The following is a 14,261-nucleotide window of genomic DNA, read 5'->3' on the forward strand; positions in this document are numbered from 1 at the left end:
CTAACTGCTCTACAGACAACTTGAATATTATGAAACGTTGAGTTTGTGCTTTGAGATAATCTTTCAGGTCCTTCATGCTGATGAAACTACGGACTCAGCTGGTCTGAAGGACCACAAGGAGCTGACTCACCAAAGAATGCAGTTCCCACATCCTGATGATTTCATCCCCCTTACCTGAGCCAATCAACGACCCTAATTTTCCAGCCTCTTGCCCTCCAGGATCCCCTTAAAAACCCCAATACAGAACTCCTCGAGGAGATGAATTTGAGGGTCTCCTCCCATCTCCTCTCAGTGCCCTGCCATCACTAAACTCTTTCTCTGCTGCAAATCTTGCTGTCTCAGTGTATACTGTGCAGTGGGCATATGAATCTGTTGGTCCTGTAGTGGATACTGTGGCACACCACCCAGATCCCCCCTCTTCAAGACCTAAGCAGGCATTCCTCCAGCTGCTGAGTACTGCCAAAGAGAAGCACCTCTCCCCAGGGGTATACCCCCTTTCTGGGGAACAGCTAGTCAAGTAACTGGTTGAAACGGGGGTATAAAAGCCCTTAAACCAATGTAGGACTACTTTGCTTGGGCATCCCAGCTCCAGAGGTCCCCATCCTATTGGTTGTGTGATGACTGAACTTTCACCCAACTTTTCTCTCTGCCCAAATCTGCTATCCCCTATCAGGTAAGCATCAATAGCACCCACTGTCGAGCCAGACTTCCTAGGCTTGGCATTTTATCAGCAGTGGGTAAGTTACTTCTCTGTCTTATCTGGTACTTCTGTAAAATAATAATACCTACACCTCAAAGAGTTCTTTATGATGATTACATAATGTATGTAAAGTCCTTTGCACAGTCTCTGGCATATAAGATCAGTAAATGTCAGTAATTATTTCTGATTTGGAATTCTACCATAGTATTACATTTTCTAAATCAGAGCAGGTGTAGGTGTATGGAGAGGTCAGATTATTTTAAACCTTAAAGGCTTAGAGCTGGAAAAAAATGCTCATGCAGCAGCTCAACTTACTTATTTACCTACAATGAAGATTAACAGGAGCTCAGGGAACAATAGCTGTAATTTATTGAGGGCCCTCTGGATTTCAGGCATACGAACATGCATCATTTCTTTCAAATGCAACAATAACCTTGTGACACAGACACTACTGCCATTTTAAAAACAAAATAAGGGCTAGAGGTTAAGTAATGTGTTGAAAGTCACAGCTAGCAATTGATAGAGGGAGCTGCAAACCCAGAACCCTTTTCTTTCTATGCCCATGGGCTTTCCAATATACCACACTGCTTTTTTCCTTAAAGCCAGGATTAGAACCCCAGAATCTTGACTCAAAGTATGGTTCCATTCTCCAATGTAGCCTCCTCTCCAAAATGAGACACTGGCAGCCATGTAAGTCAGTAGGAGTAAATTTGCTTGAGACAAAACTGAAACAAGATGGTATCAGCACACTGCTATGTAATATCACATGACCCTTTTATATCTGATAAAATAAGTCTCATAACGCATCAGCAGTTGGGATTACAAATACCTGGGTCTTCATGCTATAAGGAACAAAAGAGATAATAAATACCAGGAATCATACACAAGACTCCATAAGAAACAGGGAGCAAACTGATAGTCTTCTGACAGTAAATACACCATCTGCCTTCATCATAGTCATCACTGCTTTCAGCCAAGAAGGCATAGATCCAAACAAAGCAGGCAGACAAGTTGCTTCACAATGCAGGTATGTGGATGCAGCCTTGAACGCTGCTCAAACCTGGGGCTGCCTCCTTGACAGGATTCCTAAGACACCTCTCTGCCTTAACTTCTTATGTTTCATACAGTAGTGGAACAGGCTGAGAACACTTCCATATGTGCCTTTAAAAACATTTCAAACTGGAAAGACAAAGGTTGGCATAGGGGAGGGAGATATGTCTAAAGTCTCTGAAGTCATAGACATGAATCCAGCTACTGACAAACCTGGGCACATTACAGTGTAGCTATTACAGCTTCAAAGATTAAGAAAGTAAAGACAGAGGTATTTGACATGCTATGTGGTTAAGACTTTGTTACTTTAATAGGCTGAGATTACATTTTAAGAAAAGCTTTATAATTTTTCAGATAAATTGTTGATAGAGTCATACAGTTTCATGAAACATTAGTGTTTGGAACTGATCAGGAAAGACACCTCATACATTTTTCTTGGTGCCTCTGTCAGAAACAGCTGACAGTACTCCAAGTTCATTAGACCTTCAACATTTTTTTGACAATGATGTGCTGTAAGGCCACACTAAGGCAGAAATTCATGTTTTCATCAACTCAGCATAGGCTTTTTCTGATTAAATTCATTTATAATGGAAAGTTCAACTAAGTATGATATATGGTTCCATGTTTACATTTGAATTGAAATGTTATCATAGCAATCTTTCCTCTTGATTATCAACTCTTCTAGCAACAGCTCATGCCAACTTTTTTAATTCCTGAGGAATGGTCACAATATTCCATCACCTCCTCCTTCCCCCTCTTCCCTTCCTCTGCTGTGCCAGCACCCCAGCTGCCTACCTGACTCCACTATTCCTATTTCCTCAATTCCTTTTATTTGGTATCAAAACCACAGTTTCTCAGTTACTTTGGAATATATTTTTTCTTTGACTTTCTTTTGGGTCTAATGCTACTTGTTTTATCCTTATCTCATGCCCTACCCATTATCAGGGACACAAAAATACAAAAAGTTTAAACTTTACCAATCCTTGACAGACCTCTCCTTGATAGTTGAGGTTACTTTTCCTTGGAAAGAGAACCATTTTTATTGACTTTGGTTATTCATTTAATAGTTTTGTCTTATAGGTCAGGTCACTTTGGCAATAAATTAAAAATGCAGATTTCTGAAGTGACAAAATGCAAACTTCATAAAAGAGCCAAAAACAAACTAACAGGAAACTTTCTTAATACAAAACTAAATAGATAAAAATCAAGAACACTGTGAAACAAATAATATACAAACCTTTATTCAAAGATAATTCAAGAAAGACATGTTTTGGTCATTTTTAAAGTGAGATTAATTGAAGATCTCAGAAAAACTGTATCTGATCAACACACATGGCTACTGACAGAAAGTTCTCTCTTCTGTTAATAGCAGCTAAATTTATACACACAGAAAAATTCTTAAGACCATGCAAATTCAGTTGAATTCCATACATTCATTATATTCATCAAAAACCTGCAGTAATGTTCATGCCAAAGTGTTAATTTGAGAAAAAAATTAAAAATACACACCAAAACATGACCAAGATTAAACTAAAGAAAATTAATAAATAAGCATAATTTATATTTTATTTTAAAAAGTTTGGCATCACACATATTCAAGTGTGTTACGCCAGGTCCATTCCTCAGAAGTGGCATTTAAAGTGTTAAGCATTGTTAAATATCAAAAAATACAACTCTGTTTTACAATGTAGTACTGGCATAATTCAAAGTACTGTGCCAATTATAAATAGTATAATCAAGTTTCAAACATCTTTTCAAACATATTTAAAGGAAAGCATATAGACACACATTTATATGCACATAATTTATTATATTCATGTAATCAAAGTTATTTTATAAAAGCAAACAGTTTATCCCTCAACTAGTTTGTATACTTACGTAGATTTTAATATCTGTTCAAAGATTTTCAGTTCCTGGTATACAGATTTTTAGAAGAAATAAAGATAAAATTTAATTTTACAAGAACACGCATCATTTCATCCTCCTTCACAAAATAATCCGTAGTCATTCAAGGTTGATAAGAACTAGTCTTTATGAAAGCAACTGTTGTCTAAAGACTACAGATTAAGTCCTGCAGTCCAAGTTTCTTATGAAAATTCAGTCAGCTGCTGCTCATTGCAGAAAAAGCCTACACGGTGCTTCTACCAAAAATAATCTTCAGTATCCGAGGCCTATAAAGGCAGACGATCTTATCTTCTGCTGAGACGTAAAGTGCAGCTACAAGTGGAGAAGTGCTAGATTCTCAGTCACTTCAGAAATACTTGTTGAAGGCTGTTTCTCATGTATAAATATGCTGAAAATGTCCTTCAGGCTCATAATGGTTTATCAATAACTGTGACCCCTGAGCAAAGAAATGAAGAGATAAAAAAGAAGTCACAGGCAGCATTCTGTATCTCTGAGAAGACACTCAATTCTTTATTATAATACGAAAGCAGTAGGAACCATACAAATCATGTTTCAGAATCTCTTTCTTAAACTTTAGTAGTAGTATCATTTTAATCTAAGTGACAGTGAAATCTCTGTTTAGTTATGGACTAAATATAAGACTATTTAATCCAGAACTCGTCTCTTCCTCTTTGTAGTTACAATTTGGAAAACATACTCAAAAGGGAACACAGAAACTTTTGAGCGTGACGGGTATGTTCATTATCTTGATTGTGGTGATGGTTTCATGGGTATATACTATGTCAAAAGTAATAAAATTATATACTTTAAATATACAGTTGACCCTTGAACGACATGGGGGTCAGGAGTGCTGACCCTCCCATGTACAATTTTTTACTCCCACACAATTCAACCGTTAACAGCTTACAGTTGACCACATGCCTTACTGATATGGTCAATTAACATATTTTACATGTAATATATGTTATACATGTCATAACATGTTATGTGTTATATATTGTATTCTTAAAGTAAGCTACAGAAAAGAAAATGTTATTTAAAAAGTCATAAGGAAGAGGAACTATATTTACTATTCATTAAGGGGAAGTGGATCATCATCAAGGTCTTCATCCTTGTCTCTTCACATTGAGTAGGCTGAGGAGGAGGAGAAAGAGGAGAGGTTGGTCCTGTTGTTTCAGGGGTGGCAGAGGCGGAAGAGGTGGAGGAGGTGGAAGGGAAGGCAGGGGAAACAGGAGAGGCAGACACACTTGGTGCAACTTTAAGGAAATACACTGTAATTCCTGACTTTTTTGTTTTTTTCATTTCTCTAAAAATGTTTCCATACAATACCAATCCTCCTTCCACCACTTTCTTCAGTTACAGTGCACATATCATAGAACGGCCCATTTCATAAAATAAGTCATAAACAGTCTTGAATAACCAGAACCCTTTTGCCAGACTGTCTAATGTCAGTTTGTTTTCTGGCATTGCTTCTACGTCTTCTTCATTGTCTGGCAGTGGTTAAGAAGCACTCATCTCCGTTGAGTCATGTTCTGTTAATTTCTCTGGTTTGGTATCTATTAGCTCTTGAATTTTTCCAAGATCCATACCTGAAATCCTTCACCATCAACCTTTATAGTCACATCCACGATCTCTTTCATGATTTCTTTGACTGGCTCTGTCATAACTCCTGTGAAGTCATACACAACATCTGAACACAGGTTTTTTTTTTCCAGCAGGAATTTATTGTTTTGGATTGGATGACTTTCATAGTTTTTTCTATAACAACCATGATATATTCAATGGCGTAATCCATCCAAACTTTCATGTTTTCTCTGTTGAGATTCTCTTCCATAGCATTGGCAATTTTTTCCATAGAGTGCCATATAGAATGAACTTTAAGGTTCCTCTGGTCCCTGATCTAGAGGCTGAATTAGACACATTGTGTTTAAGGGCACGTAGACCACTTCTATGCCTTTGGTGTTGAACTCATGGGGTCCTGGGTGGCCAATGGCACTGTCCAATATCAAAATAAAAGGCAGTCCCTTACTGGCAAGGTAATTCCTGACTTCAGGAAGAAAGCACAGATGGAACCAATCCAGGAAAAGAGTTCTTGTCTAGGTCTTCTTGTTATGCAATCAAGACTGGCAGCTGGTATTTATATTTTCCCTTCAAGGATTGGGGGTTAGCAGCTTTTTAGATAAGAGCAGCCCAAATCATAAACCCAACTGCATTTGCACAAAATAGTAGAGTTAGCCTAACCCCTTCTGCCTTAAATTCTGGTGCTCACTTTCCTTCGTAATAAATGTCCTTGGTGGCACATTTGTCTGCATTAAAAACTTTTTCAGGCAGATAACCATTCTCCTCAACAACTTTCTTAATGGCATCTGGGAGCTTATCTGCTGCCCCTTGGTTGACAGAAGCTGCTTCTCCTGTTATCTTGACATTTTTTGAGCCAAACCCCTTTCCAAAATTATCAAGTCATCCTTTGCTTGAGTAGGCTGAGGAAATTCTCCAGTTTCAGATCCTTCACCTTCCTTTTGCTTCAAGTTGTCATATAATGACTTTGCTTTTTCTCAAGTCATATTAGAGTTGACAGGTATGCCTTTCTTTTTTTTTTTTTTTTTTTTTTTTTTGAGACAGAGTCTCGCTCTGTCGCCCAGGCTGGAGTGCAGTGGCCGGATCTCAGCTCACTGCAAGCTCCGCCTCCCGGGTTTACACCATTCTCCTGCCTCAGCCTCCCAAGTAGCTGGGACTACAGGCGCCCGCCACCTCGCCCGGCTAGTTTTTTGTATTTTTAGTAGAGACGGGGTTTCACCATGTTAGCCAGCATGGTCTCGATCTCCTGACCTTGTGATCCGCCCGTCTCGGCCTCCCAAAGTGCTGGGATTACAGGCTTGAGCCACCGCGCCCGGCCGAGGTATGCCTTTCTTATAGCAGTCCTGCACCCACCAAAAACCAAAACCAAAAAATCAAAAATAATAAAAGTTTAAAAATTAGCCGGGCGTGGTGGCACCCCCTGTAATCCCAGCTACTCAGGAAGCTGAGGCATGAGAATCGTTTGAATCTGGGAGGCGAAGGTTGCAGTGACCTGAGATCACACTGTTGCACTCCAGCCTGGGCGATAGAGTGAGATTCTGTCTCAAAAAGAAAAATCCTGCACCCACATAAAAGCTGCATGTTCAACACAAGATAAAAAGGGATTTCACAAAAAGTGTGAAGTTTTCAAAACTGCTGGAATGGCTGCAAGGATGGCTTCATGAATTTCCTTTTTCCTTTTTACAATAATCCCGACCCTGGATTCATTTATTTTGAAATAGTGGGCAAGTGCAGCAGCAGACCTCAGTCCATGGTTTATCTCAAGCAATTCCGCTTTTTCTTGTCCTGTCATGACTCTTCTCTGCTTCGCTGGAGCACTTCCCAGCATCATCACCAGTGGCACTTTGCATGGGTCCCGTGGTGTTATTCAAGGTTTATGATATTGCAGTAAACATGATGAAAAATAACGCAGAACCATGAGAGAGAACTTTTTACTGAGATACGGTCACTGAAGAGACAAAACTGCTCTTTCAAAGGTGATTAGCGCCCCACAGCTTTTTAAGTGGATACTCACAACAGCTGAGCTCACCAATGCAGCAACAGGAGACGGCTATAAAATTATTAGAGTAGTACAGTAATATACTACAGTTAATTTCATGCAGTTATGATTTAATATTGTATCTTTGTGGTTTGTTCACATTTCTCTGGACTGTGAATGACACCATCTATGGTTTGTAGGTGTTTGTTCTTGTAAGAGTTTGTGTGCATACGTTTTGATAAATTTTAACTTTTTGTAATAGATTTTTGGATATTTTGTAGTAAATGATAAAACAGACTAATATCTACATATATTATGTGTTCATAATCTTACTTAATTTTTTCAATATTTCTAGGTTATGCAGTTCATCTGAGTTTTTTCAAACTGTCACAAATCTCCAAAAAAATTTTTCCAACGTAATTATTTTTCAAAAAATATCCACATATAAGTGGACATACACAGTTCAAACCTGTGTTGTCCAAGGGTCAACTGTACGCTATGTATTCTGTCAGTTTATACCTCAATGAAGTTGTTTTAAAAATTAATCTAGTATTCAGCCATGTTATATTGGAATTCTACTGTACATAGTTCTTCTAAGTGCTGTTTTGAATGATACATAAGCAACAGTGATGGTTAATTAGTTTAGACATTTTCTTCCTCCACTATTGGATCAATTTTGTTACAGAAATATTATACTATTAAAAGCCAGATAAATATCACTGAAAACAATTTAAAGATTCACGATAAAATTTATTAAAATTATAATTTATCTTACTAAGAGAATGGAACAAAAAATCACATTTTATAACTCAACCACCATGCTTAAGAAAGAAAAATTATTCCACAGCCTCACTATAATACTGTCTCATGGAGCCGCACCACGGGGAGACATAGGAATCCTATCCTATTTCTCGGACATCTCAGGAATTAAAGCCTTGTCACATAGTGAATTCTTCTTCTCTGCATACAGATTTTAGCTACGTTAAATTTTATTATATGATTTTGTATATCAAAGACTTGGGATTTTGAATACAAATGACTGCAGAATGACAAAAGTATACTGGTGCTTTATTTCAGAATATACACAACCAATGTTAATCATCTTAAGAGTAAGATATAAACTATACCTTCAGAAAAGACTTTATTCTTATAACAGAAAAACTTTGTTAATATAAAAACCATAATGAGGTCATCTTTTCGTATGATAATTGACTTTAGAGACCAGTTACCTGCATAACTTCTCCCTGTGCTCATACACGATGACACAACTGTCCATTTATCGGTTGTTGGGTTATAATATTCTACTGACGCCAAGTTACAGGAACCATCGTCCCCTCCAACAACATATAACAGACCATTAACTGCACAAACTCCTTTAAAAAATTACACAGAGAGAAAACGATTATTTTAAAAAGTTGGATGAATATGAGTATCCCTGTACATGTTTAGTGAGGTAATCCAGAGACACTAATTTCTTTGAAAGGAGGCAAGCAAATAGTGAGCACGTAAAGAATTCTTTTTATTTTAGGATAGCCAGGCACCATGGCTCATGCCTGTAATCCCAGCACTTTGGAAGGCCGAGGTGGGCAGATCACTTGATGTCACGAGAGTTCGAGACCAGCCTGGGCAACATGGCGAAACCCCATCTCTACTAAAAATACAAAAATCAGCCAGGCATGGTGGAGTGTGCCTGTGGTCCTAGCTACTCCAAGAGGCTGAAGCAAGAGAATCACTTGAACCCAGGAGGCAGAGGTTGCAGTGAGCCAAGACCACACCACTGCCCTCCAGCCTGGGCAACAGAGCGAGACTCCGTCTCCAAAAAAAAAAAAAAAAGAAGAATTCTTTCTTTATTAGGAGACTATAATACCACTTCTAAGCTCCTACTGATTGTCATTTATGCAGTAGTTACTTTATATATGCATTATTGTACTTAATTTTCACAACATTATAGGTTGGAAACTATTTTGACCCTCATTTTATTTATTTTTTTTAAATAAAAAGTCAAAGTCAGCTACTTAGGGAATCCTAAGAAAATATATGTTAGTAGAAGGTAAAAATATTCTTAATTTTAATTATCACACTAAATGGTTAGTTATTTCATCTCCCTTTAAAGAAGAGAATATTATTTATCTATTAAAATAACTATTTTCTTTGCAAAAATTCAAAATATCTAGAAAAGTATAAAGAAAAAAAGATGACCTCCAACCTTATGTCACTTAGAATAATGACCATTAAAATTTTGATCTCTACTCTGGCTAACTTTTCTTTACACATATATACTCAGATACTTTCTTTTTTAACCCCAAAGTAGCTCACACTACACATGCTACTTTATTAAACAACTTACCCACCCTGGCCAACCAACATACTTTGGACAGTTCCTCAAGTTAATAAATGTAATGTTTATGTATGATATCATCGTAGTTTATTTAATCATTTTTTTAGATGGATATTTAAGTAATTTTGATTTTTTTGCTGTTATCAATGATGTTGCAATGAACAAAGATCCCCTGAATATTGTTTTGAATACTTGAGCAATTTTTCCTAATATATATTATTAGAAAGAAAACTGTGGAGTCAAATGGTAAATGCTTTTAAAAAGCTAATTCAATGTAATTTTTTAAAGTACATTTAATATCTTATAAAAAGTTCAGTGCTACTATGAACTTGTACTAGAGGGCATCAAAGAATCCAGAAGAATGCTGCCCAAATCTACAAAGCTTTGTAGGAAAAAAATTAATACCATTTTAAGTTGTTCAAATACTTAAAAGGCAAATGCTGCTGCCACACAAGCTCCATACAGTAGGTATATGTGTATGCAACACTATATTTCAGTCTGTTGATGGACAACATAGGACTGTGAGAGAAAAAATGATCTCAAAAATGGCCCTGCTATGATGGAAGGCATGAACAAGGAGATTATATCGTCCTGAAGAGTTTTCCCAATTGTATCTACGAGGGGCTCACAGATTAAAGAGCATCCCACCGCAGAAAGGGAGGTTGGTCCATACATCCATTTGAATATATTGGCTATATATTCAGAAGACACCGATTTTACTAACCCACTAACTCACAACACCAGATTCCTTTTAGGCGATCGGAGCCAAATCACTTTGCCAAAAGGATGCACTTTCCTGCATTGTTTGATGGTTCCAGTTTATTCAGTTTACTTCAACACAATCAAATTCATATTGAGAACCTATTACAGACGTGCTAGGTATTAAAAGTCTATATATAATCATCTAATTCAAGTTTATTTCATTTTTACTCCACTCTTGGTGTCATAATTTACCATACTTATGAAAACTTTTGAAATTTGGCTGGTAAGCTGCTTGCTATTTCAAATTTATATGGATGCTTTCACCTCTCCCCATTTAACACTGAATACGTGTCCTCCACTCTTTGCCAGCTTAGTTCTTTCTTCCCAGTAATTTAGGTGCTTGGATGAGGTCCTGAGCCTAGGTTATTAAAAAGGAAGAGCTGAACAGATCTTATTAGAAGTTTTTTTCAGATTACCAGGAATATGGAATGAGGGTGAGATTTTAAATATTCTTATGAACTTAAATAATTTTAAAATATATGCTCAATTGGATTATATTGTATCTTGTAAATTATAGAAGTAAATAATTCAAGTTCTGTTATTTGCATAGAAAATAAACATAATTGATTGAGAAGGAAAAACTGAAAAGTTAGCTTTCAGATTTCTCTCTCTTCCTTATTATCAAATGTTGTCTAAGTCAAAGTATGAAACAACTTTTCAACAGACTTAAGTCTTTTTCCTAAATCCTACCCTTTCCCACACAATTTTTTGAAGAACAGCTCTATAATGATAGACCTATCATATAGCTCTATAAATACAAATTATCTCTTTATTCTTCTACCTAAAAGAAATGAGTAATTTTTGATATGAAAACAATAAGCACATATAGAGAAAAAATAAGATTATTCTAACCTTTAAGAAAATATTCATAAAAAGCTCAAATTGCAACTAAGTTTCCTAATCCAGGAAGGACACTTGCACAAACCACCATAGCTTTTCTAACTTAATGTGTACTGGAGTCACTTATTCCACTAAGGACCCAGATTTGAGGGTCTTACCATCGAGCGAACTGATGACTAAATACAACTGACCAGATGACGTGCAAGGCCAGACAGAATTAATTATAAATTCTGGTCTGTGGCTAACAGTATCTGCAGTTCCACATACTTAGTTTTTCTTAGTAATCACACTTCTTTAAAGAGAAACTAAGATGCGTGCTGATGGAGGAGGGGTGTCCCACGGTGTACGTAAGTTTGAGACTCACCAGGAACTTATTTTACACTATGAGAAATGACATGAAGATAATGGAATTTTGAAGAATCCTAGCATTTCCTGAAAGGCTATGTAGCTATCTTGAGTCTATTCTCCACTTGTATTTCCCTTCCTTGATTCTTCTTTTTAAGTGGTTATTTCCCTAATCTTAAAGTTCTCTACTTTCTTAAAATTATTTTTTGTTGTTGTTGCTTTAGTTTTTCCATTTTCCTGGAAATCCTGAACTGTATTAAGCTAGGGTTACCTCTGCAGACTTCCCCTCTAGATTTAGATAACCAACTAGTTTTTTAACCTAGTATAAATATTTACTCAACTAGACTAAATTTCCTGAGAAGTAGGATCTCCAGTATGTGATAGATACACAGTAGGCACTAAAAAATATTTGGTGTAAGAATGAATGAATTCAAGTATCAAATGAAGGGTCTACTCCTAATTAATTAGTCTCCAAGTTTATCACCAAAAAGTAGCAGCTAGTAGAAAAAAGTTTACTGACGTGTCACAACAACCTGTTATGTTCCAGAGACTGTGGCAGGCATTCACTTTACAGGATTATTACGTAAGTTTCTGCCTTTAAAGAGTTTAAAGTCTACCAGGGAACCCAGATCAGTAAAAGAACAATGGAAATACACAGTTATACTAGTGAAACTTAAAATAAAATTCAACATAAGTTTTATAACCTTAAACTGACAGATACCTGCATTTCTTCTGCACATGTTCATATCTGCAACCTGTCTCCATGCATTAGTGGTAGGATCATACACTTCAACACTTTTTCGTACTAAAGGGCCATCATGACCTCCTACAGCATACAATAAATTGTTTAACACACCAACACCTATAAAACACAACCAGCCAAATAGAGGGGCAAAAAGAACAAGAGATTTATATCATATTAGGTTTATTTAACTAATATGTTTATTTAACTGTAACTAAAACTTTTGAAGTTATAATTCATAATAAAAGCAAGCTGATACTATAGCCTACAATTTAAGAAATGGAAATCAATAGAATTGATGATTAAATAAGCATCTCAACAAACTTTTATTCTGAAAAAAGAGGCACGTCAAACAGAATAAAAATATTAATAATATGTAGGTGAAACACAGGGAGGGAAAAAGTCCTTTAATGTAATCCTTTTGAAAAAAATATCCATAATAAAATAACCCCGAATTAAAGCACAAAATTTTAAGAAATATACATGAAAAGATTTGATTATTAAGCAAGTTCCCCAATAAGCACTAAAAACAGAAACTAAAAGGAGTGCTAACAATGTGAATATATAAATGAAACAGAAATGTCTATAGCACTTTGACATTAAATTTTAAAGTAAAATTACTTTGTAATTACTCCCATTAACTGCACAATTCAAAAGACATTTAGCAGTGCCATTAAAATCAGCATATCATATATTTTCAGATAATGTAAAGTGATGCCACTGAATCATTTTACTTTAACTATTTTCCATCATTTTTGTGCTTCGATTGCTAAAATAGGTTCACATGTACCTGCTCCACTCCGCCTGGTGCTCATTTCTGCTATATAGCTCCACTCATTTGTTGTAGCATTATAGCATTCTACTGTGCTAAGACACTGACGTGACGCTCCATCATAACCTCCTACAGCATAGAGCAAACCTACACATAAAATCACAAAGAAAGCCAAATTTATTAAAAAACGAACAAACAAAAAACACTATTTTTTCAAGCCAGAAAATATTAATGTATTTTCCTTCATGGCAGTAGAGTTTCCCCGTAAAGTGCTCTGATTTTTATGAACTATATTAGGGTCTTGCCTAATGGTGACAGATGGAGTAATCAAATCATATTATGAAGATCTGCAGGGTATAGATGATGTTAATTTTATACTTTCCTCAATAATCTGATAAAATAAAAAGCACACTCATTATATCTTTAGGTAACACTATTTGATAAGTGAACAACATCCTGTAAGACAGAATTAAATACCAAAGTTATCTTAGGAAATTGGAAAAAAGGTTAAATCAAAAATTAATATCAGAATGCAATGCAATATTACTTGGCAATAAAAAGGCATGAAGTACTAAAAAATGCCTCAGTATAAACAAATCTTGAAAACATCACCCTAAGCGAAAGAAGTGAGTCACCAAAGATCACATACCATACAACTAAAATGTTCAGAAGAGGCAAATCTCTAAGTGATAGAAAGCAGACTAGCAGTTGCTGAAGGTTGGGTAGGAGAGGAGTAAGAGCTAAGCGAAGCAGGATTGCTTTTAGAGGATAATAAAAATGTTTTAAAATGAATTGTAGTGATGGATGCACAATGAACTGTATACACGAAATGGGTGAATTGTATGGTACATGGATTATATCTCAACAAAGCTGTTTTTTTCTAAGTGCAGAGAATTACACCTACGATGAGGAGGGGGTGGAAACCTGCAAATTTGCCCAAGTCAATTAAAAAAAAAAAAAACATTAATACTTAGAGCCTTCCTTAACTTCTGTTGGGAGACAAAGTAGGATATAAATAAATAACTGTGGCAATCCATCCCTTAAATGTTAAACAGCCCTTCTCCAGATACAAAATTACACATTTATGTCACCTGAATTGTTCCCCCCAAACAACTGTATTAAAATCAGCTGACAGTCTTACATAGCAGCAGTCCCCAAACCGCAGGCCATGGACCAGTACCTGTCTGGAACCTGTTAGGAACCGGGCAGTGAGTGACAGGTGAGCGAGTATTACGGCTGAGCTCTGCTTCC

At 36.3% G+C, this 14,261-nt stretch overlaps 1 protein-coding gene across 3 annotated transcripts in view; it reads right to left on the minus strand.

Moving 5' to 3' along the window:
- Positions 1–2,975: 2,975 nt before the first annotated feature.
- Positions 2,976–14,261, minus strand: part of KLHL2 (kelch like family member 2) — a 112,755-nt gene continuing 101,469 nt past the window's right edge. For all 3 annotated transcript variants that reach the window (XM_050791808.1, XM_050791809.1, XM_050791810.1), the window contains 4 exons: positions 13,029–13,157; positions 12,218–12,358; positions 8,441–8,584; positions 2,976–4,091 (listed from right to left, as the gene is read on the minus strand). In XM_050791808.1, coding sequence (XP_050647765.1) covers positions 4,063–4,091; positions 8,441–8,584; positions 12,218–12,358; positions 13,029–13,157 — 443 coding nt within the window. In that variant the 3' untranslated portion in view covers positions 2,976–4,062. The remainder of the gene's footprint in view (positions 4,092–8,440; positions 8,585–12,217; positions 12,359–13,028; positions 13,158–14,261) is intronic.

Source organism: Macaca thibetana, chromosome 5, assembly GCF_024542745.1.
Source record: "Macaca thibetana thibetana isolate TM-01 chromosome 5, ASM2454274v1, whole genome shotgun sequence".
In the NCBI taxonomy this organism is placed as follows: domain Eukaryota; kingdom Metazoa; phylum Chordata; class Mammalia; order Primates; family Cercopithecidae; genus Macaca; species Macaca thibetana.